The sequence below is a fragment of the Eriocheir sinensis genome, chromosome 22 (assembly GCF_024679095.1).
Source record: "Eriocheir sinensis breed Jianghai 21 chromosome 22, ASM2467909v1, whole genome shotgun sequence".
Classification (NCBI taxonomy): Eukaryota; Metazoa; Arthropoda; class Malacostraca; order Decapoda; family Varunidae; genus Eriocheir; species Eriocheir sinensis.
Window position 1 is genome coordinate 15,399,421 of NC_066530.1, and position 26,605 is coordinate 15,426,025.

Here is a 26,605-nt window from a genome sequence, read left to right on the forward strand (position 1 = left end):
AAATATGTGATTTTTAAATACTAACGATAAACTTGAGAGAAAAAAATCTTTCACAAGGTCTGCATGCACAATTTTTATTGTAGTTCCAAGACGGCCACCAGGTGGCAGGTCGAGCTCACTGCAAGAGCCCACTGGTTCTTACTTACCACAGGCTCCAAAGGCCAACGGTTCAGAGATGAGCACCGCAGCCACGCGAAGCTATAGCGTTGCACCCACCTGTAGGCTACCTTCACCTTTACCCAAGATCCCTTTATTTAGATCTTGCCTTTACCCACCCGTCTCCACTTCGCCGGAGAATCGTGTGTGTATGTGTGTGTGTTTGTGTGTTTGGAAGAATTTATAAATGCATGCATTCCATCATTAATATTTCATCGTATGTAAAAAAAGAATTAAAAACTGAAAAGAAAAATAGCCACTTACCAAGATACATAATTAGGGATGAATAATTACTTACAATGATTTTGGCGGCCATCATAAATGAAATTCAGATAACACTTGATAATCCGTGGGCTGCATGCGGCCCTGACTTTATCCTCGGTCCGGACTGCTGTGTGGCAATATCCTGGGTCCGGACTGCTGTGTGGCAATATCCTGGGTCCGGACTGCTGTGTGGAGGCGGGTGGCGGGAAGGAGTCACAGGAGAGTACTCAAGGGAAATAACAAAAGACCTGTGATAAGAAAAGCTTCAAGAAGACAGCGATAAACTAACTACTCACTGGGATCCACTTCGTCACAAGTAGATAACTAAATACCAGACGGCGGAAAGGAGACGCACAGCAGCTCTTCGTACTATCAATAACCATTATTTACACTCACTCAAAGAAAGAACAGTTTAAACCACACTGGTATGGCGGCAGTTTCCTTATACCCACGAACCATTACACAACGGGTGGATTTCGTTGATCCGGCGGACTTGTCACGTCACTGCAGTAGGCTTAGGGCTGCTGTAGCTACATGACACTGGAGACACCACTGGCACAGGCGAAGCGGGTGAGGAAGGCAGGAAGGAAGGAGCCCAGCGGTACCTCGTTTCCTAGGCAGCCCAGCCCAGTAGCCCGCCAGCCACGCTCAGTTCAAGTCGTGTGGTGGTGTTGGCGGCTGTGAGAGTGTTGAGGGAGAGGGAGGGAGAGGCGGCGTGGCACAGGAGGGAGAGGAAGGGTCGGTCTGCCGCCGCTGCTCACACCACCACAACCATGCCTCCGGCCGCCACACGTCTCCTGGTGGCGGCGCTGCTGGCGATGACTCTAACACACGCTGTGACTCAGGTAATTGAACTTGCACGTGCCCTAAGTTGGAAGTGAAGTAGTCTCTTGTTGTATGTAAAGACTGAGTGACACGAGAGCCCGCCAATGCCCACGAGGTTAGAAAACAGTTAGTCCGGTTACCCGCTCGTGCCCGAAGTTGAAAAATTTAATAGTCTCTCATTGTATGTGAAGTCTGAGTGACACAAGAGACCGCCACTGCCCACGAGGTTAGAAAACAGTTAGTCTGGCGTACTCCATGAGGAAACTGAGGCAAGAGACGCAGAAACACACCACAGAACGAGACTCGGAAGACTGTGACGGAGTGGTTAGCCGAGCCGAGGTGGTGATCGGGAAGACACTCGCTCGACATCCTGTTCAGTGCCAAAAGTTACCAGTTCGATGACCAGTCAGCCGAACTGTGAATGAAATTTCGGATAATGGAAACGTGTGTGTGTGTGTGGTTGTGTGTGTGTGTGTGTTTGTGTGTGGGTGTTGAGCTTTTTTTTCTTATTTACGAATCTTGTCAGGAAACAGCGAAGACGAAAAGGAGCGTCACTGAGCCAAGCGACCAAACTTTGAACGTGACGAAGCTCGAGGCACAGCGTTATGAGCGGAGCCGTCGTGACACGCACCCGATAAACGTAACACAAGATCATACACGGATTTAAGGCTCCGGTTTTTTTAGTTTTCTACTGATAATATGTCTTTCTCTATTATTGCCACATTTCCTGGTATCCTGTAATCACTTTGCTGCTATTTACCAACACGCAAAGTAAACTACATCAACTTTGGTGGTGGTGGTGGGAGGGGGGGGGGGGGTGGAGACTCCGAGTGCTCCGTGATGGTGTTTTAACATATCAGGCCAAACCACCATTGCTAGATTATCGTACTCAGAGCCGCGTATTTACCGGGTTCTGGCCCATAACTGTTGCCAGGAAACACCAATAATTAACCATTTAAACGATAACCATATATGAAAGCAGTTATTTGGGAGATGAAAGCAGTTATTTGGGTGATGAAAGCAGTTATTTGGGTGATGAAAGCAGTTTTGGACTCGGAAATCGGCAAACACAAGAGGCAGAGTACGACAATCTGGCAGCGTTGGGGCCCGGCACACGCACCCACACGAAGGACCAATTTTACAGTCCATTGCAGCAAGTTTGTAAGCTCTCCAACCAAACACAAAATACCATGAACATTCCTTTCCTTGTATAGTGCTTGGCGTTGATATAAAAAAAGGAAACTATAGAAAACCACACAGGAAATCTCTTTAATGTCTGGTACTGAGTAGAGATAACGGATCATTGTGGGGAATATAGTTTGGTTTCGGGGCTTACAATGACTCGGTGCTGGACTGTCGAACCGGTCCTTAACACGGCTTTCAGGGAGGTTGCGTTAGTACTTACACGGGTAGTTTCCTGAGCCTCGTGATAGTTCGACGAGGCTTCTGGACCGTGAACGTGAAAAACCACTCATGAGAACCCGACCAACCTCCTTTGTGGGCCTTGGAAATCATTGTTGTTGGAGCCGAAAGTGTCTGAGAATACGAATCAAACGAAGTAAAATGATATAGTTGGTCATACTTTTGGCGGCCGTTATTGGTGTTGCATAGGGCATGAGTAAGGTGGTGGAGGTTTATGTAGTGCTCGTTGTCCTCCGTGTGTTAATTAAGGATGGTTCGTGGAGGTGTGTTTAGCCCGGTAGCAGCGACGGGCCAAATTAGTGTCTTTACCGTGTACCAGCGACGGGCCAAATTAGTGTCTTTACCGTGTACCAGCGACGGGCCAAATTAGTGTCTTTACCGTGTACCAGCGACGGGCCAAATTAGTGTCTTTACCGTGTACCAGCGACGGGCGAAATTAATGGGCCGTATTTTAAGACACTATTGCTTCTCACATCAACTATTTCTAAAGGTCAAAGAGGGGATCAATCTGTTTTTCATGAGTGTTTTTTAAGGTTCATGGCACAGAAGAAGAGTCAAACTACCACCAGGGTCATAAAACTACCCCTGGAAAGGCCTACAGCTCCTACGAAAGCCATGTCAAATATGTGAACTTGGGCGACGAAATGTTTTAAAATACGACCCAAAGACCCCCAAAATAGATGGTGCATAAACTGATCACAAATGCGTTGATATAAATTATGAAATGGTTTGCGTGAGTGATGATTTTTTTCTGATTAATTCGCTTAGAGGAGCCTTTAAGAAACATGATCCCCGCAGCTACCGGGTTAATAGGTGCGGTCTCAAGGTGTGCTGTGTGTCACCTGCCGGCCAGTCCAAACCCAGAGGCCTCGAGGCAGGACGCTTATCACCTCCATCATCTCCTCTTCCTCCTCCTCCTCCTCCTCCTCCTCCTCTTCCTCTTCCTCCTCCTCCTTCTACTACTACTCCACTTCTACCGTTTCCGTCTTACTCTTGCCCTCCTTTTTTTTGCGGAAGCTACCTACACACACACACACACACACACACACACACACACACACACACACACACACACACACACACGTGGACCATTCCCTTTAGACAACTGTTTTATTAGTGGCAGTAGCGTCTTATGAGCTTTGTTTTGGTTTATTTTACTTGCCCCCTGTCATTGTATAACACACACACACACACACACACACACACACACACACACACACACACACACACACACACACACACACACACACACACACACGTCATAGGAATTCCCAAACGCATACACTTCACAAATACAAGACTGTAGACACCGAAAAATTAAAGCAAACACAAAATACCTTTGAAATTATCTAAAGGTCGCTCCGTCATCCCGTTGAAGCGCCCACCATCGGCCTCCTAATGAAGACATCCCCAGACACTGAATATTCAAGGACTACAACAAGGGAACCGAAGTACACCCGTAATAAAGAGCTATGGGGCGCCTCATCCCCGTAACCTATCATTAGCTCGTTAAACCACTAGCGAACAGCATGTGGAGAAGTCATAAACCTTACAAAGTGGAGGGGCGAGATGCCGCCAGCGCTCCGGCACAAACATGGAGGTCACCAGTCCGACACAGTTACTCCTCCGCAGCTTCCTGTCACGGTGCCTGGTTACAATCTCTCCCCGTGCCCTGAATTTAGGGGGAGGCGGTGGCTGAGTCGACAGAATGACGGCGCCGCGTTCAGGAGGACGCGAGTTCAATCCCCGGCCGGTGCCACCAAGCTGGAATTTTTCAGCCGCCGCCGAGTGGCTTAAAACTACCCACATGCTGTCCAGAAGACCACCTATCAACCCGTACTCTAGATTCTAGGATTAAAGATGAGCTCCGGGAGGGCAGCATGAGCTAATGCAAGATAGCACCACTATAAACACTCGCCTGCGCCAGAACGGGCTGGGCCGACCATCAAGCCCCACCGGGAAGAAGCCTTGGGCCGACCATCAGGCCCCACCGGGAAGAAGCCCACCGGCGCAATAGGCCGCGACGTAAAAATAAAAAAAAAGAAAATGCTTTCCTTCTCGGATTTGACTTATCGCTTACGTCAATCAGCGGCTGTCTGAGGGTCATTTTCTTAAACCCTTCTGCCCCCAAAGCCACACATTTACAAGGCTTTTGTAGGAGTTGTGGTTCATTCAGGGCTAGTTTTATAACCCTAGTGGAAGTTTGACACCATTTTCTGCAACATGAACGTAAATAAACTCTCATTGGGACGCGTTTAACCTCTCGTTTGGCCTTTGGAAGTGATTGATGTAAGAGAAGGAGGCGTCTCAGAGTACCGATCTGCGTGTCTCAGGTCTCATCATGGCCAGAGAACCGGTTTATGGAGGTCCGATTTGCATTTTGAGTCATCAGAAGCCACACGTTCTGTATTGATTTGTTGACGTTGTGATTCATTGGCTCCTTATCTTCATCACTCACCAGCAAACCGGTTGATCGTGGACCTGTTTGCATCTTGAGTCCTTAATAACCCGTCCGCTGCGATTGGCTCGGAATAGGCTTTCAGTTGTAGCCTAGTAACAAACAGCCCCATGTCTTTCTCTGCCTCTGTGGTGGATAGTGGAGTGTTCCCCATGTGGTATTGGTGTGCTGGATATCCCTTCCCAAGGTGCAGGACTTAACATTTTTCTTCATTGAATCGTAGCAGCCACTTTTTGTTCCACTCTTGTAGCTTGGTGATGTCTTACTGTAGGAAGTCCGCAGTCAAGGGGTTAAGAACTGATCTCTCTCTGTTCGCTGTCTATATCTGTTCGTTTTTCTGGGCGTAAAATACTGAACGGGCTTTTTTGTTGTTGTTTTCCTTTCGTTTTTGCCCTTGAGCTGTTCACTGTACAAAAGAAACACATGGATTGATTATGAACAGTGGAGACTAAGATTAGAACTACGAAAAATAATATCGATGACTTGTGACCAATAATAGTTTCGAATTAATATTACTAACAGGGACGTTTGGCTTTTTCTAATACTGGAGCCGATGAACTTATTTTTAATTTTACACTAATGATAAAAAAAACATAGGCAAGGGTCTATTTCATATCATAATCAAGTCTCCATCATATTTTTCAGCATAGTATTCAGTGTTAAGGGATGTCTCGTAGCGTTTTCAGCATGTATGTGGAGGTTTTAAGCAATCCTCAGCATATGCAAGGTTCTATTTGATGTTTTCCGGTGCAGCATTCAGCATAATCAACTTTCTATCACATATTTCAGCATAGTATTCAGTGTTAAGGGATGTTTCGTAGCGTTTTCAGCATGTATGTGGAGGTTTTAAGCAATCCTCAGCATATGCAAGGTTCTATTTGATGTTTTCCGGTGCAGCATTCAGCATAATCAACTTTCTATCACATATTTCAGCATAGTATTCAGTGTTAAGGGATGTTTCGTAGCGTTTTCAGCATGTATGTGGAGGTTTTAAGCAATCCTCAGCATAAGCAAGGTTCTATTTCATATTATCCGGCACAGCATTCAGCATAATCAACTTTCCATCACATATTCCCGCAAAGTATTCAGGTTAGCATTCAGAAAGAGGATGGAAGAGTGTACAGGCCTCCTCACGGGACCTGGATTCCTCACCATAGCGTCGGATCCCCTTCACCTTATCATCCGTGAGACCGCTCCCCGCCCGCCTACCCGACCGCACGGATGTCTGGGCGAGGCTTACGTCAAAGGGTCAACAGTCTCCTATGCAGGGTTGGGTTAGGCATTCCAGCACGTACGGTAATCAGCATACGGTGGGTGATTATTACATGTACCCGTATGAGATATTTTATTGAGTACTAGGAATATACGAGGACTTATTATGTACTTTGAGCGGTATTAAGAAACGTGCATATAGGAGAGAGAAAGAGGTGGGTAAGAAATGGAGAAACAGAAAGCAAGTATCGTGAATTAGCGGACGGGAGAAGGTTGGGAGTATGCTAATAAGTACAAGAAGAAAGGAAGAAAGAACAAGAAGGAATGGACTTGGGTTGGCCATATCGTGCGTGGAAATGATAAGAGATAACCAAAGTAACAGGGAAAAAAAGCCGGGTAAGAAATGAAGAAATGGAAAGCGAGTATTATGGACTAGGGCACAGACAAGGGTTGGAGATATTCAAATGACGAATAATAACAAGAAATGGACTCGGGTAAGCCATGTCTTACGTAGAACTGATAAGAGATAAAGAGCCGAAGTAATAGAGAAAAAATGCCAGGTAAGAAATGAAGAAACAGAAAGGGAATATCATGGATTAAGGCCACAGACAAAGGTTGGAGATATTCAAATGACGAATAATAACATGAAATGGACTCGGGAAGGCCATCTCATGCGTAGAACTGATAAGAGATAGACAACCAAAGTAAGAGAGAAAAAGCTGGATAAGGAAAATCATTTTATTTCTAAAAACTAAGGCACTGAATAAAATGAAGAACAGATGAAGGAAGGTAGAACAAAGTAAATGGAGGAAGGCCAGGTAGAACATAGTGAAATGGTTCAATTGGAGGTAGAACAGAGTGATAGGAGGTAGAACAAAGTGATGGGAGAAAGAACAGAGTGATTGGAGGAAGAACAGAGGGAAGATGTGAAGAAGGGAATAGCAGCAATGGTTAAATTTCGTTTGGGGGGCCCCCTCACTTTGGGGGGGGGGGGCGATTTCAAACAGCCCCCCCCCCTCACCACAGACAAAGGTTGGAGATATTCAAATGACGAATAGAACAAAAATTGGACTCGGGAAGGCCATCTCATGCGTAGAACTGATATGAGATAGACAACCAAAGTAAGAGAGAAAAAGCTGGATAAGAAATGAAGAAACAGGAAGCGAATATCATGGATTAAGGCCACACACAAAGGTTGGAGATATTCAAATGACGAATAGAACAAAAATTGGACTCGGGAAGGCCATGTCTTGCGTAGAACTGATATGAGATAGACAACCAAAGTAAGAGAGAGAAAAAGCTGGATAAGAAATGAAGAAACGAGAAGCGAGTATCATGGATTGGTTGGAGATTCTCTAATGAAGAGTAATAACAAAAAATGGGCTCTGGTAGGCCATGTCTTACGTACAAACGATAAGAGATAGACAGCCAAAGTAACCGAATGGCAACCTAGAAACAGTATAAGCCAAGGTCCCCCTCCCCCCAAAAAAAAAACATTAACTGAACTCGAAATCCTGATGCTGTTGATACTGATGACAGGAAGTAAATCCACGCATAAGAATTCCGCCCTTCATCACATCACTGCCCATAGTATCCAGTATCATCATTTACAAGGCATCAACAAGTTCCCCGCATAGCATTAAAGGCAGGTGAAGTCTCGTTGATATTCCCCGCGGCTCACCGCCCATTCACGGCACACTGCGAGGCTGACCCACAACCTCCGGGGCTTTTGACGGTTTCCCGGACCTCCCCCCCCTCCCCCCGGTGCGCTGTAGACCGATGAAAAAGGGGGCCCATAGGCTACCCAAGATGCAGGATCGATTTCAACTGGTTCCTCCTTGGTTATGGATGCCGCGAAGATAAAATAGCCTGTTGTTGTCATTTCAAAACCTCGTGAATCCTTGAGTTCAATTGTGAGGGTGAGTTGTGATATACCCCAGGATGCAGACTTGATTTTAACTGGTTTTCTCTCGATTATGATAAATGCCGCGAAGATATACTGGCCACTTGTCTTCTATATATTCTAACCTTGTGTGTCCTTGGGTTAGATTGTGAAGGTGAGTTCTTATGCCCCAGGATGCAGGAAGGGTATCAGCTTTGTTTTCTTTGGTCACTGCTCCATCTTGTAGTCTCATTCTTTCCCTGTGAATCCGCCCGTCTTCTTCTGCGGCATCCTTGTGTTATGCAGTAAAGGTAATTTCGTACGGTCTAAGATACGCGCTGCTTCTTTTGGGTTACAGTTGTTGAGACTATGGCTGGTATTACGAGACACTTTCGCTTCTCACATCAGCTATTTCAAAAGGTCAAAGGGGGGATCAGTCGGGTTTTAATGAGTGTTTGATTAGGCTCAGGGTACAGAAGAAGGGTCAAACTACCACCAGGGTCATAAAACTACCCCTGGAAATGCCCACAACTCCTAAGAAAACCTGGTCAATTATGTGTTCTTAGGCGGCGATATAAGAACATAAAAACATAAGAACGTAAGGAGTCTGCAAGAGGCCGGTTGGCCCTTACAACACTCTGCCTGCACACTCCCCCCACCTTGCCTCCCATCCATGGCTTTATCTATCTTCTTCTTTCTTGTATGTATGGTATTGGCACCACAACACATGGTTCCCTGTTCCATGTTCCTATTTTAACATGACCCTATGGCACGTATTCGCAGACGCAGTGAATTGCAACGTTAACAAGTCATTATAGAGCATGTGACTTTAATTAACACATACACAAACACTAAATCTGACAGCTGATCTTGTTTACGTCTTTTCTCGCGCCAAGTAATTAGGGTTCCTGAGCAATGACGAGCCCTTCAAACACCTGATATGAGGCAGGTGTCAGGAATCTCACCGTTGCCAGATTATCGTACTCAGAGCCTCGTATTTACCGGTTTCTGAGTCATAGCTATTGCCAAAAAACACCAATAACTAATCATTTTAACGATAATCATATATGAAGGCAGTTATTAGGGTCGAGGAGGCAGTTTTGGGGGCGGAAATCGGCAAACATAGGAGGAGACTGAGTACGACGATCTGGCAACTTTGGACTCAGGATTAATATTCCGAGATTAAAGGAACCGTATCTCAAGTGGGGCCTGGGTGGCTTTCGGGGTTTCGATCATGTTGTGTTATCGTGTTGGTATTGCTTAAGTGTCCCTTCTGCCGCCACGACCCGCACATGTTTATATCTGTCCTATTAACTGCATGGCCTCTGCGTCTCCTCCTCTTACCGAATAGCTCCTAGAAGTTCCCCTAAGTACATAGTCTACCGTCTCGATCATGTTGTGTTGTCGTGTTGGTTTTCCTTAAGTGTCCCTTCTGCCCCCACGACCCTCACATGTTTATATCTGTCCTATTAACTGGATGGCCTCTGCGTCTCTTCCTCTAACCGAATAACTCTTAGAAATTTCCCTAAGTACAGGTCTCGATCATGTTATGTTATCGTGTTGGCGTTGCTTAAGTCTCCCTTCAGCGCCCACGACCCTCACATGTTTATATCTGTCCTATTAACTGCATGGCCTCTGCGTCTCTTCCTCTAACCGAATAACTCCTAAAAGTTCCCCAAGTACACAGCCTGTTCCACTAACCACATATCTGATAACTCCTCCACTACCTACATGTCTACTAACTTCCACTAACCACATGTCTGATAACTGTTCCACTACCCACATGGCTATTATTTTCCACTAACCACATATCTGATAACTGTTCCACTACCCACATGGCTGCTAACTGTTCCACTAACCACATATCTGAGCCTGTTCCACTACCCACATATCTAAACCTGTTCCACTAACCACATGACGTAACTTCTCCATTTATCGTAAGTCTGTTTCACTAACCACATAGATATACAAACTTCTCCACTATACTAACCACATACCTGTTAACTGTTCCACTAACTACATACCCACTAACTGTTCCACCAACCACATATCTAAACCTGTCCCACTAACCACATAGCTACAAACTCCTCCACTCTACTAACCACATATCTTAACTTCTCCACCAACTGCATACCCACTAACTGTTCCACCAACCACATATCTAAGACTGTCTTCTGGACAGAGTGGAGGCTAAGGCTCTTCGTCTCATCAGCTCTCCTCCTCATACTGATAGTCTTCTACCTCTTAAATTCCGCCGCAATGTTGCCTCTCTTTCTATCTTCTATCGATATTTCCACGCTGACTGCTCTTCTGAACTTGCTAACTGCATGCCTCCCCCCCTCCCGCGGCCCCGCTGCACTCGACTTTCTACTCATGCTCATCCCTATACTGTCCAAACCCCTTATGCAAGAGTTAACCAGCATCTTCACTCTTTCATCCCTCACGCTGGTAAACTCTGGAACATTCTTCCTTCATCTGTATTTCCTCCTGCCTACGACTTGAACTCTTTCAAGAGGAGGGTATCAGGACACCTCTCCTCCCGAAATTAACCTCTGATTTTGGACACTCCTTTAACCTCTGTTCGGGAGCAGTGAGTAGCGGGCCTTTTTTTCTTTTTTTTTTCTTTGCGCCCTTGAGCTGTCTCCTTAGATGTAAAAAAAAAACAAAAAAAAAAACGCATACCCACTAACTGTTCCACCAACCACATATCTAAACCTATCCCACTAACCACATAGCTACAAACTGCTCCACTCTTCAAACCACATATCCGCTAACTGCTCCACTAACCACATGGCTGCTAGTCTCCCTCACTATCCACATGGTTGCCAAATATCCCACATTAACAAGACTAGCGGGGTTTTGATACGTCAGACACCCCCGCCATTGGACTCAGGATTAACGGTGATACGAGAATTATGTTTATACCCAGTGATCATTTTCAGTGGGTGTAAAGCTGCCGAAGTCTCATAAGAACTCGCACCTTCCTTATCAGCGGATGTGGGACCTTGTGACTTTATCGCTCACGCCTCAGACGCGGCTGTTAATAATATTCTATTTGTTCGATACCAGAGATTGTACTTCATGTGTGGAATTAAGACGCAAGAGACAAAGAAAGACTGTGAAGATAGGGCTGCCCCATTTTTGTATGTTTTGTTCTGATTTTATGAAGGGTATGTTTTTTTTTTTTTTTTGTGTGTGTGTGTTTTTGTGTCTGTTTTGTTGCCTCTTTTTTTTTTTTTTAGGTAGGGACGTAAGAAAGTAGGAACACACACACACACACACACACACACACACACACACACACACACACACACACACACACACACACATTCATTCTTCACAGCGGGACAGGGCAACCCACCGCCCCACATACCACCGAGCGATGACAAACACACACACACACACACACACACACACACACACACACACACACACACACACACACACAAGGATGAACTCAGTCAGTCGATATTCTTAATTGAAGCTCTATTTGATAATCGCGTATGTTTTTGTAAGTATATGTAAGTGTAAGTGAGTGTCAATGAATGTCCTATAGTGCAATTAAGGACTCGAAGGACCTCGAAGGAAGCGTAGGAGTTCGTTGTTCTCTTCTCCGCATCCTTATTCCGCTACATCCTTCTATCCTTTTGTTCTGTTTCTGTGCAGGACGACGAAGACTTTGCATTCGAAGAGGAGAAGGCGTCCTAGGAGTTACCATTTCCGCATCCTCCACCTTAATCCTTCCATCCTTTTCTTCTTTTTCTGTGCAGGATGACGAAGAAGGAGAACCCGTCGGAGGAGTTACCATTTCCGCATCCTTCTTCTTTATCCTTCCATCCTTTTCTTCTTTTACTCTGTGCAGGATGACGAAGAAGGAGAAGGCGTCATAGGAGTTGTCTTTTCCGCATCCTTCATCTTTATCCTTCCATCCTTTCCTTCTTTTATTCTGTGCAGGATGATGAAGACTTTGCATTCGAAGAGGAGAAGGCGTCGAAGGAGTTACCATTTCCGCATCCTTCACCTTTATCCTTCCATTCTTTTCTTCTTTTACTCTGTGGAGGATGACGAAAACTATGCATTCGAAGCGGAGAAGGCGCCGGAGTAGTTCCCATTTCCTCATCCTTCTTCTCTATCCTTCATTCTTACCCTCTCTGCAGGATGACGGGGAATGGACGTTCGGGGATGAGAAGGAGGCGGAAACCTGGAAATCCTCCCAACCCTTGACGGCGCCCCTGGAGGAGTTGGAGCGGCCCCTGGCGAGGTCACGGCGGCAGCTCTGGGGGAATTGGTTTGACAGTGACGACGAAGATATGGCGGAGGAGTTGAGGGAGGAAGGGTCTGGAGTGGCGCCTAGTGAGTCCCTTTGTTGCGTCCTGATTTAGTTTAGTTTCCCCCTTGTCTGACTATTCTCTCTCTCTCTCTCTCTCTCTCTCTCTCTCTCTCTCTCTCTCTCTCTCTCTCTCTCTCTCTCTCTGGGTCGATTTTCTAAGTTTGCTTCGTTTTTTTCTTTTTCTCTTTTTTTTCTTTTTTTTTTCTCTGTTTGTTTTTAAATTGATTATGATAAGGTGGTGATTGTGGGTGTGATTATGTGTGTGTGTGTGTGTGTGTGTGTGTGTGTGTGTGTGTGTGTGTGTGTGTGTGTAGTAGTAGTAGTAGTAGAAGTAGTAGTAGTAGTGTTGATAGTAGTAGTAGTAGTAGTTGTAATAGCAGCAGCAATCTCACATAACAGCAGCAGTCATTACACACAAACACACACAAACACAAACACACACAAACACAAGCACAAACACCTTCAAACACAAGCACAAACATCTTCAAACACAAGCACAAACACCTTCAAACACAAGCACAAACACCTTCAAACACAAGCACAAACACCTTCAAACACAAGCACAAACACCACCGCCCCTTCAGACTGCGGAGACGATCAGTTCGAGTGCGATGGCGTCCGCTGCATCCCGACGAGCCTAGTGTGTGACGGGACCCCAGACTGTGTTAGCGGCGACGACGAGAAGAACTGCAGTAAGTGGTGACAAGGATGGTGTGTGTTACTGAGGGAGGGCGTGACAGTACCCCCTCCGTGTCTTGCCATGCTGGGAGGTGTGGGTGGGGGAGGGGTGGAGGAGAAAAGGTTCAAATAGGAAGGGAAAGAAGGTGAAAGAGGAGGGATTTAATTTTCCTCCCCCATGTCTCATCTTGGTCGTGGGACTGTACTAGGAAAGGTTCTGATAGGAAGGGAAAGAACTGGGACAAGGAGTAATGGTGAAAGAGAGAGGAATAGTCACCCTTCCTCCTCCCTGTCTAATCTTGGTCCTGGGATTGTAATAAGTAAGGTTCTGATAGGAAGGGAAAGAACTAGGACAAGGAGAGATGGTGAAAGCGAGAGAATTCGCCACTTTTCCTCCTCCCTGTCCAATCTTGGTAGTGGGACTGTACTAGGAAAGGTTCTGATAGGAAGGATAAGGGAAGGATTAGAAGGTTAAAAATGGGAAGGGAATATTGGGTTCAAGAGTAAGACAACTGTATTAAGTCTTTAGCGGTGAAGGAGGGAGGGCTTGAGAGAACTCGTCCTTACCTTCCCTTGCAGTGGAATGGTAGTAGGAAAGGTTCTCATAGGAGGGGAAAGGGAAGGGTTAAAAGGTTAAGAATGGGAAGGGAAGAAGAATAAAAAGTAACACAAAACTAGAGGCAATGTGGAGGGAGAGAAAGAGCATAGGGCTGAAGGTATGACTGATATATAAGAAAGAAAATAAAAGCAGACGGTTTGACAGGATTAAAACAGAAAGGGAAAGGAAAGTAAAATGTAGGTAAATTTCACGAGATGTTGTTTAGATGGAAAAATGGATAAGAAAAAAATAGCCATAATAGTGACATAGATTTTAAGTTTTTTTGTACGTAGTAGAAGAAAAAGATTTAAGGGAACACATCTCTCCTCTCCTCCTCTTCCCTCCTCCACCTCCTCTCCACTCCTCCAGTTGTAGCTACCATCCCAACCACCACCACCACCACAACCACCACCACCACTACCACCACCACTCCGGAAGTCAGGGGTCCCATATGCCTCAATAACAGACAACCCAAGCTGTGTAGGGACAAGAAAACTCTGGCTTGTTTCTGTGACGGCGTAAGGGAGTGCCGCAGAGGGGAAGACGAGGCCGACTGTCCCAAGAGTAAGACGGAGAATTTAGTAATGGCATGCTTTGTTTTCTTGTTCTTGTTGTTGTTGTTCTGGTGCTGTGAATACTAATCCTAATACTAATACTAACTTTAATACTAATACTATAACACCAATGCTAATACTAATACTAATACCAACACTAATACTAACACTAACACTAATACTGATACTGACACTAACACTAATACTAACACTAACACTAATACTAACACTAACACTAATACTAACACTAATACTAACACTAACACTAATACTAACACTAACACTAATACTAATACCAATACTAATACCAATACTAACACTAATACTAACACTAACACTAATACTAACACTAACACTAATACTAATACCAATACTAATACCAATACTAACACTAATACTAACACTAACACTAATACTAACACTAACACTAATACTAACACTAATACTAACACTAACACTAATACTAACACTAACACTAATACTAATACTAACACTAACACTAATACTAATACTGACACTAACACTAATACTTACACTAACACTAATACTAACACTAATACTAACACTAACACTAATACTAACACTAACACTAATACTAACACTAATACTAACACTAATACTAACACTAATACTAACACTAACACTAACACTAACACTAATACTAACACTAATACTAACACTAACACTAACACTAACACTAATACTAACACTAACACTAACACTAATACTAACACTAACACTAACACTAACACTAATACTAACACTAACACTAATACTTACACTAACACTAATACTAACACTAATACTAACACTAACACTAATACTAACACTAACACTAATACTAACACTAATACTAACACTAATACTAACACTAATACTAACCTTAATACTAACACTAACACTAATAGTACTAACCTTAATACTAACACTAACACTAATAGTACTAACCTTAATACTAACACTAACACTAATAGTACTAACCTTAATACTAACACTAACACTAATAGTACTAACCTTAATACTAACACTAACACTAATACTAACACTAACACTAATACCAACACTAACATTAATGCTAACACTAACACTAATACCAACACTAATACCAACACTAACACTAATACTAACACTAACACTAATACCAACACTAACATTAATGCTAACACTAACACTAATACTAAAACATACTAACACTAATACCAGTACTAACACTAACACTAATACGAACGTTAGTACCACATTACAAATAAGTTTCTGTATAGTTTTAAGACCGACATGCTAAGTAGATTATATTTGTACGAAAATGTTATATATTAGAAAATGAAATGCTACTACTACTACTACTACTACTACTACTACTACTACTAAGGGTTCGCCAGTACAATTTCTATCTATTACTACTACCAGTACGACTACAACAAATAATAAAACATGTCTCCACTGCGAGCTGAATTAATGGTGGTAGTAATAATAATAAAAATGTTAATACTAATAATGATAATAATTTCTTACAATAGCCTTCTGGTCCCTTTGTTTTCATTTTCTCCCTTTCGCTGTTTCTAAATCCTTTTCTTTATTTTATCCTTCCGACCTTTCCATCAACCTTTCTCAGATCTCCTTTTGTCTAATATTTCTCTCTTTCTCCTGTCCCCGCCTTTCCGACCTTTCAGAACCTTCCCACCAGCCTTTTCTATCCCTCTGTTGTCTCTTTCTCATCCTTGCAACTCGAACTCACTCCTGTCCCCGCCTTTCCGACCCTTTAGAACCTTCCCACCAATCTTTTCCAGTCCCTCCGTCGGCTCTCTCGTATCCTTACCTCTCGTACCCACTTATCCACCCTCTCGACCCTTCAGATTCCTTTTCTAATCCCTCTGTTGTCCCTTTCTCATCCTTGCAACGCGAACTCACGCTTTCTCCCTCTTTCCGACTCTTCAGAACCTTCCCACCAGCCTTTTCTAGTCCCTCTGTTGTCCCATTCTCATTCTTGCCACGCCAACCTTCCAGAACCTTCCCACCAGCCTCTACCAGTCCCTCTGTTGTCCCATTCTCATTCTTGCCACGCCAACCTTCCAGAACCTTCCCACCAGCCTTGGCACTCGTACTCACTCCTTCCCCGTCTTTTCGACCTTCCAGAGTGCAGGAGGAATCAGTGGGGGTGTCGGGACGGAGGCTGCATACGAAGGTCCAAACGATGCGACGCCCGAAGAGACTGTGATGACGCCTCGGACGAAGTCGGTTGCCGCATAAAACCCCGTAAGAGAGAGAGAGAGAGAGGGAGAGGGAGAGGGAGTCAGTGAGGCGTTCCTTTACCTATTGCCAGAGAGTAAATGTTGAGTAAAGAATTATAGTGAAGTGTTTGAGTGTTAGATCGTGATATGAAAGAAACCATATATTTTGTGTTCTTCTATTTTCTCTAGCTATCTATCTATCTATCTGCCTGTCTATCTATCTATCTATCTGTATGTCTATCATGATCGTGATATGAAAGAAACTATATATTTTGTGTTCTTCTGTTTTCTCTATCTATCTATCTATCTATCTGCCTGTCTATCTATCTATCTATCTGTATGTCTATCATGATCGTGATATGAAAGAAACTATATATTTTGTGTTCTTCTGTTTTCTCTATCTATCTATCTATCTATCTGCCTGTCTATCTATCTATCTATCTGTATGTTTATCATGATCGTAATATGAAAGAAACTATATTTTTGTGTTCTATTTTATCTATCTATTTATCTATCTGCCGTTCTATCTATCTATCTATCTGTGTCTATCCATCTCTCACAGGTTGCAAGCGTAATGAGTTCACCTGTGATGACGGCCTTTGTATATCTGCCTCGTGTCGCTGTGATGGCCTCCCAAACTGTTACGACGGATCGGACGAGAAGAACTGCCCTAAAGGTGAGTGTGTGTGCGTGTGTGTGTGTGTGTGTGTGAGGGGGCGGAGGGAGGGCTCAAAACATACTATTTGACCCCTTGAATATACTGAAAATGATACCTTGTTCTTTTTTTCCCTTTTCTCTCTCTTTCCTTCCCTTATCCTTTCCTAATACTGACAAAAGAAAACGCCCACGAAATCCTTGTCAAATATTTATGTGTGCCTGGGCTCTGAAACGTTTGGGTATATGCCTTGAAAATACTTAAAATGATTCTTGGTTATCCTTTTTTCCTTCTTTTTCTCTCTTTCCTTCCCTTATCCTTTCCTAATACTAACAAAACAAAACGCCCACGAAATCCTTGTCAAATATTTATGTGTGCCTGGGCTCCGAAACGTTTGGGTATATGCCTTGAAAATACTTAAAATGATTCCTTGGTCTTTTCTCCCTTTTTTTCTCTCTTTCTTTCCCTTATTCTTTCCTAATACCAACAAAACAAAACGCCCACGAAACTCTTGTCATATATGCGCGCCTGGGAGCTGAAAAAATTATTCCTGGTTCTTTTTTCCCCTTTTTTTTCTCTTTCCTTCCCTTATCCTCTCCTTTACCCAATGCCCAAAAAGCCCACGAAACCCTTGTCAAATACGTGTGTCTGGGCTCCGAACCGTTTGGGAATATGCCTTGAAAATACTTAAAATGATTCCTTGTTCTTTTTTCCTTTGTTTTCTCTCTTTCCTTCCCTTGTCCTTTCCTTTACCCAATGCCCAAAAACGCCCACGAAACCCTTGTCAAATATGTGTGCCTGGGCGCCGAAACGTTTGGGAATATGAACGTTTGTTTCACACGTTTTCCTCCCCGCCACACAGTCTGCCTGCCCTGGGAGTTTCAGTGTGTGGGAGACGGGTCTTGTATCAGCGGGCACTGTCGATGTAATGGCCATTGCGACTGCCCAGACGGCTCAGACGAACGGGGGTGCCCCAATCCAGGTGAGGCATGCCTAATCAAGCTCATCCCTATGCCATCCAACTCCTCAGTGCAAGAGTTAAACGGTGTCTTCATTCTTTCATCACTTTTTTTTCACTTTTTGATCTGTAGCTTCATTATTTTTTCTCGATATAATTCTTCCTATGAACTTAAACCCTCAAGAGGAAAGCATCAAGACATCTTTAGCAATAAGTCTGTTTCTTTAACGTCACTTTTAGCTTTACTTCGTCTTTCCTGCACCGCAAGTAACACAAATAAAAGTGATTGGTATAGCGAATGAAAACGCTAAATGTGTGAAAATTTATATATGTGAATAGATTAATGAATTACCACTACTTTGTTTAGTCAGCTTGCAGTATATACGAATTTGAGATCGCTGCAAAGACAAAGGAGAGGAATATGACTTAGGCAGTTTGTTTATGAAAGGGAGGGTATACAAATTTGTGCTAACTGTGAATTAGAAGCAAACAAACATCAAAGAACAAAGATACACTATTGCTATTGATGTTTTCCACACAGTTTGCAGCCCTCGGGAGTGGCATTGCAAGGAGTTTTTGGTCCTAGGAAAAATGATTGAAGTTGACGATATACAAATTTGACCTCACTGGATTAGAAGTAAACAAACATCAAAGAACAAAGATACACTATTGCTATTGATGTTTTCCACACTGTCTGCAACCCTCGGGAGTGGCATTGCAAGGAGTTTTTGGTCCTTGGAAAAGTATTGAAATTGACGATATACAAATTTGACCTCACTAGGATTAGAAGCAAATAGACGTCGAAGAACAGAGATACACTATTGTTATTGATGTTTGCCACACAGTCTGCAGCCCTCGGGAGTGGCATTGCAAGGAGTTTTTGGTCTTAGGAAAAATGATTGAAATTGACGATATACAAATTTGACCTCACTGGGATTAAAAGGAAACAGATGTCAAAGAACAGAGATACACAGCTGCTATTGATGTTTTCCACACAGTCTGCAGCCCTCGGGAGTGGCATTGCAAGGAGTTTTTGGTCCTAGGAAAACTGATTGAAATTGACGATATACAAATTTGACCTCATTGGGATTAAAAGGAAATAGACGTCGAGGAACAGAGATACACAATTGATCTTGGTCTTCTCCGTCCAGTTTGCAACCCGTGGAAACGATACCGAGGGGGAATGACCGGCAGATTTGAGGTTGCTGCAGATAGACCAAAACATACATTAGATATAAAAGATAAACTACTACTATTGATGTTCTCCACACAGCTTGCAGCCCGTGGGAGTGGCAGTGTAAGGGCGACGGGTCTTGCATCAACGCCCAGTGTCGCTGCAACGGGTATTGGGACTGTGCCGACGGCTCTGACGAACAAGGATGTGGCAGGCCAGGTGAGGCTCGGACATCGGGGCGCCGGCATGACTTTATAGGACCTTTACGCAATGGGTTTTTTTCTCCTCAGTACGGCAAAAGGCTACCCACGAGAGGCTAAAATAAGAGGGTTTTCGATTTTTAAATAAGGCATGCATGGTGGTGTCATGTGATTTGATTTATTTTGTTTTGTTTTGTTTTTTTTCTCCTCAGTACCGCGAATGGCTACCCACGAGAGGCTTAGATTAGAGTTTTTTCTTTTTCGTTTGTTAGATGAGGCGTGCGTGGTGCTGTCATGTGATTTGTTTTGTTTTGTTTTGTTTTGTTTTTTTTCTCCTCAGTACCGCGAATGGCTACCCACGAGAGGCTTAGATTAGAGTTTTTTCTTTTTCGTTTGTTAGATGAGGCGTGCGTGGTGCCGTCATGTGATTTGTTTTGATTTGTTTTTGTTTTGTTTTAGATTGAAGTAAGAGAGAATTTGGAAATGGTATCTCTCTGATATTTGTGAGTTTGTGATTTCCTAAGATTCCTTCAGCATTTGATTAGATTCTTTCAACATTGGATTATTTCACCACTTCCTAAGATTCTTTCAGCATTAAATCCTTTCACCATTAGATTCTTTCAACATTGGATTCTTGTAGCATTTCCTAAGACTCGTTCACCAATAGATCCTTTCAACATTAGATTCTTTCAGCATTTCCTAAGACTCGTTCATCATTAGATTCTTTCAACATTGGATTCTTGTAGCATTTCCTAAGATTCGTTCACTAATAGATCCTTTCAACATTGGATTCTTGTAGCATTTCCTAAGATTCGTTCACTAATAGATCCTTTCAACATTGGATTCTTGTAGCATTTCCTAAGACTCGTTCACCAATAGATCCTTTCAGCATCAGATTCTTTCAGCATTTCTTAAGATTCGTTCACTAATAGATCCTTTCAACATTGGATTCTTTCAGCATTTCCTAAGACTCGTTCACCAATAGATCCTTTCAACATTAGATTCTTGTAGCATTTCCTAAGACTCGTTCACTAATAGATTCTTTCAACATTGGATTCTTTCAGCATTTCCTAAGACTCGTTCACCAATAGATCCTTTCAGCATTAGATTCTTGTAGCATTTCCTAAGACTCGTTCACCAATAGATCCTTTCAACATTGGATTCTTGTAGCATTTCCTAAGATTCGTTCACCAATAGATCCTTTCAACATTAGATTCTTGTAGCATTTCCTAAGACTCGTTCACCAATAGATCCTTTCAACATTAGATTCTTGTAGCATTTCCTAAGACTCGTTCACCAATAGATCCTTTCAACATTAGATTCTTGTAGCATTTCCTAAGACTCGTTCACCAATAGATTCTTTCAACATTAGATTCTTGTAGCATTTCCTAAGACTCGTTCACCAATAGATCCTTTGAACATTAGATTCTTGTAGCATTTCCTAAGACTCGTTCACCAATAGATCCTTTCAACATTAGATTCTTGTAGCATTTCCTAAGACTCGTTCACCAATAGGTTCTTTGACCATTGGATTCTTGTAGCATTTCCTAAGACTCGTTCACCAATAGATCCTTTCAACATTGGATTTTTTCAGCATTTCCTAAGACTCGTTCACCACTTAATCCTTTCAGCATTAGATTCTGACAGCATTTCCTAAGATATGTTCGTCATTGGGTTCTCAAATATGATCTATAAGAGAAAACAAACTGATTATGAACTTTTCTATCATGAGATGTTACAGAAAAAACAACAGAACTAAGAAAACACAACAAGATGAGTGAAAATGTATACAGTTATCATTTCTCGATAATAAATCAGCATTGAATCCCCTAATGGACACACCTTTGCACCTTATATTTGATGGACATTTGTAATATATTTGATTCTACTTACAGGTGAATGGATATTGCCTTGGCGTGTTCATTATTATTATTATTATTATTATTATTATTATTATTATTCATTTTCTTCTTCTTTTTTATCTTCTTATTTTATTGTTATTCTTATCCTTATTCTTATTCTTACTGTTATTATTATTATTATTATTATTATTATTATTATTATTATTATTATTATTATTATTATTATTATCATTATTATTATTATTATCATCATCATCATTATTATTATTTACGAGGGTGATCAGGGTGTGTTTTTACTGTGCACCAGAATACGTGTTTAATTTATAATACATTTCCTTTAAAGAGAATCAGAATACATCGTCGATTTATGAAACATTCCCTTAAGAGAATCAAAATACATGTTCGGTTCGTGATACATTTCCATAAAAGAATCAGAATCACAAGAAACGCTTTATTTTTATTTTTTATTTTTTTTAGCATACTCTTTCCATCTCGTTTTTGTAATTGAAGTTCATCACCATTTACACTTTTAGAGGAACACTGAAACTTTGTAAATTCTCCCTATACGAACATTTACACTTTTAGAGGAACACTGAAACTTTGTAAATTCTCCCTATACGAACATTTACACTTTTAGAGGAACACTGAGCCTTCGTAAATTCTCCCTATACGAATATTTACATCATTATCATCCACCCCATTGGTCTCATTGGCAGGTAAAGGTTCATAACAGTAACTGAAACTAGTCTAATTAATGTTATGAAGTGAAGGAGTCAACCCACAAACTAATGCAAAAGGAACACTCATGCAAACTCAACCACTCTCACGTTCAAAGGCACGAGGTCAGTATTCTCAGACTTCCTGCTCTCCCACCAACTTTTTCCATAGGCCCAAAAGGAGATTAACCAGGTTCTCGTGAATACGTGTGTCAGACTACCACGAGGGCCACACAACTACCCCTGGAAAGACCCACAACTCCAACGAAAGCCAAATGTCCCTATCTCAGACGCTTCATCCTCTCACTGCATCTATTTCCAAAGGGCCAAAAGGATGTTAACCAGGTTCTCATGTGTCAAACTACCACGAGGGCCACAAAAACAACCCCTGGAAAGACCCACGTACAACTCCCATGAAACCCTAATGTCCCTATCTCAGACGCCTCCTCCTCCCCCATCAACTATTTCCAAAGGTCCTAAAAGGATATTAACCAGGTTCTCATGAATGCGTGTCTCAGACTACCACCAGGGCCACAAAGCTACCCACGGAATGGCCCTTAGCTCCCATGAAAGCCTAATGTCGCTGTTCTCAGAAGCTTCCGGCCTCCACATCAGCTATTTCCAAAGAGCCAAAAGGAGATTAACCAGGTTCTCATGAATCCGTGTGTCAGACTACCACCAGGGCCACACAACTACCCCTGGAAAGACCCACAACTCCCATGAAAGCCTAATGTCGCAATTCTCAGAAGCTCCCGGCCCCCACATTAGCTGTTTCCAAAGGACCAAAAGGAGGTTAACCAGGTTCTCATGTGTCGAACTACCACCAGGGCCACAAAACTACCCCTGGAAAGACCCACAACTCCAACGAAAGCCTAATGTCATCTACGTATTTCCGAAGGCCCAAAAACAGATTAACCAGGTTCCCATGAGTGTTTTCACGTTCATGGTATACAGAAGCCTTGTTAAGCTACCACCAGGGCCACATAACTACCCCTGGAAAGGCCCTCAACTCCTACGAAAGCCGTGCAGAATGTGGGTGTTTGCGCGCCGTTGTCTGTGAGGAGTGCGAAGGACCGTGCTGCTACCCCTGTTGATCCTCCTTCGGGCTCCCCTTCGAGATATCTTTCTGAGGGCGTCAAGGGGGCTATCCAAGTGGAGATTATTATAATAGTTATCCGTCTGGCAGCTGCACTTATTCTCAGCTACTTCAATTTTTTTTACTGAATTTTCTCCGACTTCCTTCTTTTTCCTCTTCCTTATCTGAATGAATTGCTTGTTCCCTATCTTCTTTCTTCCGTTTTCCACTCTTTCTTCTTTCTCTTCTTCCATTTCTTTCTCCCATGTTCTTCTTTCTATGCCTTTAATTTTTCCCTTTCTTCTTTTTCCTCATCTTCAGGAACTGCTTCTTCTCTTCCTTCTTCTCCCTTTCCATCATCTTCACGAACTGCTTCTTCTTTATCTTCCTTCTTCTCTTCCCCTCATTTTCACGACCTGCTTCTTCTTTTATTCCTTCTTTTTCCTCTCCATCATTTTCACGAATCGCTTCTTCTTTATCGTCCTTCTCTTCCCCTCATTTTCACGACCTGCTTCTTCTTATCTTCCTTCTTCTTCCTCTCCATCACCTTCCACAAGCTGCCTCTGGTCTTAAAGTTCTCTCTGGCTACCCTCCAAGCTTTGTACAGCCTTATAGTTTGCCTTCAACTCATGGTATATATATTCTTTAGTTTTCAACATCTCCCTGGCAAAGTGTCCGAATGCGTCTTTAAAGGCAACACTTCGAAACATCATCAGCCTCTCTCTCCAAGCTTCGTACAGCATCTTATTTTGCCTTCAACTCACGGCATATTCTCTTTAGTTTACAACATCTCCCTGGCAAAGTGTCCGAATACGTCTTTAAAGGCAACACTTCGAAACATCATCAGCCTCTTCGTCTCGTCCGGCGTCATGGCGTGAGGCGGAGATTCTTGTGGAGTCTCCCTTGCCGTTCTCTGCCTTCACAATCAACCCTTGCTTGCGTTATTTAGCGGAAAACTTACGTAGCTCGGTGGACTCAATCTGGGTCTCAGTAATGGTAATAGCAATGAAAATAACAGCTTGTATTCTTCAACATATCGGCATCTCAGTTCTCCTGTTTGAAAAGGCCCCTCGTGAGAGTTGGTGGACTTTCCATAGACGGTTTTGTGATACCAGTGATAGTTTTAACCTTCATTTATCTCCCTCCACTTCCTCCACCTCCACCCACATTTCTCTCTCTCCTTCTCCACCTACATTTCCTTTCTTCCTCCCTTTCAGCTTTTCTCTCCTTTTCCTTCCTTCCTCCCTTTCAGCTTTTCTCTCCTTTTCCTTCCTTCCTCCCTTTCCTTCTTTCCTCCCTTTCAGCTTTTCTCTCCCTTTAAGAGGAACACTCATTCAATCTCAACCGCCGTGAACTGGAAAATCACCCCAGAAAGCCCTGTTGATCTTCTCTGTGGCATTGGAAAATAGTCGTAATTGGAGAGAGTGTGGACCAATGTCGTAATGGGAACCCGATACGTCTAAGAATGTCGTAATGGGAATCCGATACGTCTAAGAATGTCGTAATGGGAATCCGATACGTCTAAGAATGTCGTAATGGGAATCCGATACGTCTAAGAATGTCGTAATGGGAATCCGATACGTCTAAGAATGTCGTAATGGGAATCCGATACGTCTAAGAATGTCGTAATGGGAAGCAGATACGTCTAAGAATGTCGTAATGGGAACCAGATACGTCTAAGAATGTCGTAATGGGAACCAGATACGTCTAAGAATGTCGTAATGGGAAGCAGATACGTCTAAGAATGTCGTAATGGGAACCAGATACGTCTAAGAATGTCGTAATGGGAACCAGATACGTCTAAGAATGTCGTAATGGGAACCAGATACGTCTAAGAATGTCGTAATGGGAAGCAGATACGTCTAAGAATGTCGTAATGGGAACCAGATACGTCTAAGAATGTCGTAATGGGAACCAGATACGTCTAAGAATGTCGTAATGGGAACCAGATACGTCTAAGAATGTCGTAATGGGAACCCGATACGTCTAAGAATGTCGTAATGAGAATCCGATACGTCTAAGAATGTCGTAATGAGAATCCGATACGTCTAAGAATATCGTAATGAGAATCCGATACGTCTAAGAATGTCGTAATGGGAACCCGATACGTCTAAGAATATCGTAATGAGAATCCGATACGTCTAAGAATGTCATAATGGGAACCAGATACGTCTAAGAATGTCGTAATGAGAATCCGATACGTCTAAGAATGTCGTATTGAGAATCCGATACGTCTAAGAATGTCGTAATGGGAACCCGATACGTCCAAGAATGTCGTAATGGGAACCCGATACGTCTAAGAATGTCGTAATGGGAATCCGATACGTCTAAGAATGTCGTAATGGGAACCCGATACGTCTAAGAATGTCGTAATGGGAATCCGATACGTCTAAGAATGTCGTAATGGGAATCCGATACGTCTAAGAATGTCGTAATGGGAATCCGATACGTCTAAGAATGTCGTAATGGGAATCCGATACGTCTAAGAATGTCGTAATGGGAATCCGATACGTCTAAGAATGTCGTAATGGGAATCCGATACGTCTAAGAATGTCGTAATGGGAACCTGATACGTCCAAGAATGTCGTAATGGGAACCAGATACGTCTAAGAGTGTCGTAATGGGATCCCGATGCTTTTAAGAATGTCGTAATGGGAACCCGATACAAATAAGGACCGGTGTCTCTCTCCCACAGTCTGCCGGCCCGAGGAGTTTCAGTGCGGCGACGGTTCCTGCATCGATGGAGGGTGTCGCTGCAACAACTTCTGGGACTGTGCAGACGGCTCAGACGAACGAGGGTGTGCTAAAGCAGGTGAGGCACGGACAGGTTAATGGTCACTGCACGGAATTGGGATTTTTTATATAACAGTTCTACACTCTGACGTTTTTTTTTTTTTTTTTTTTTTTTTTACAGCAAAGGAGACGGCTCAAGGGCAACAAAAAAAGTGCCGAGAAAAAGAATGCTCGCTACTCACCTCTCCCATAATAGACAAAAGTTAAGAGTGGCCAAAAGAGAGGTCAGTTTCGGGTGGAGAGGTGTCTTGATACGCTTTTCCTGAAGTTGCCCTTGAACAGCTTTCCTTGTTGTAAAAAAAGATGTATTATACGTGTTAAGTATTTACTAACACAAAAAGACACTAGCAACTTCTCTCTCTCTCTCTCTCTCTCTCTCTCTCTCTCTCTCTCTCTCTCTCTCTCTCTCTCTCTCTCTCTCTCTCTCTCTCTCTCTCTCTCTCTCTCTCTCTCTCTCTCTCTCTCTCTCTCTCTCTCTCTCTCTCTCTCTCTCTCTCTCTCTCTCTCTCTCTCTCTCTCTCTCTCTCTCTCTCTCTCTCTCTCTCTCTCTCTCTCTCTCTCGTGA

At 43.0% G+C, this 26,605-nt stretch overlaps 1 protein-coding gene across 5 annotated transcripts in view; it reads left to right on the top strand.

Moving 5' to 3' along the window:
- Positions 1-411: 411 nt before the first annotated feature.
- The window catches only part of LOC127002131 (very low-density lipoprotein receptor-like), a 32,145-nt gene continuing 5,951 nt past the window's right edge, over positions 412-26,605 (top strand). Inside the window, exons 1-9 of one of the 5 annotated variants that reach the window (XM_050867723.1) lie at positions 420-1,265; positions 12,377-12,572; positions 13,134-13,241; positions 14,195-14,389; positions 16,513-16,632; positions 17,170-17,283; positions 18,125-18,244; positions 19,494-19,613; positions 25,943-26,059. In XM_050867723.1, the coding sequence (XP_050723680.1) occupies positions 1,194-1,265; positions 12,377-12,572; positions 13,134-13,241; positions 14,195-14,389; positions 16,513-16,632; positions 17,170-17,283; positions 18,125-18,244; positions 19,494-19,613; positions 25,943-26,059 (1,162 nt within the window). In that variant the 5' untranslated portion in view covers positions 420-1,193. Of the gene's footprint in view, positions 1,266-12,376; positions 12,573-13,133; positions 13,242-14,194; positions 14,390-16,512; positions 16,633-17,169; positions 17,284-18,124; positions 18,245-19,493; positions 21,110-21,162; positions 21,479-25,942; positions 26,060-26,605 lie in introns of those variants that run through there. The other 4 variants (XR_007755763.1, XR_007755764.1, XM_050867724.1 and 1 more) reach the window with 4 other exon arrangements.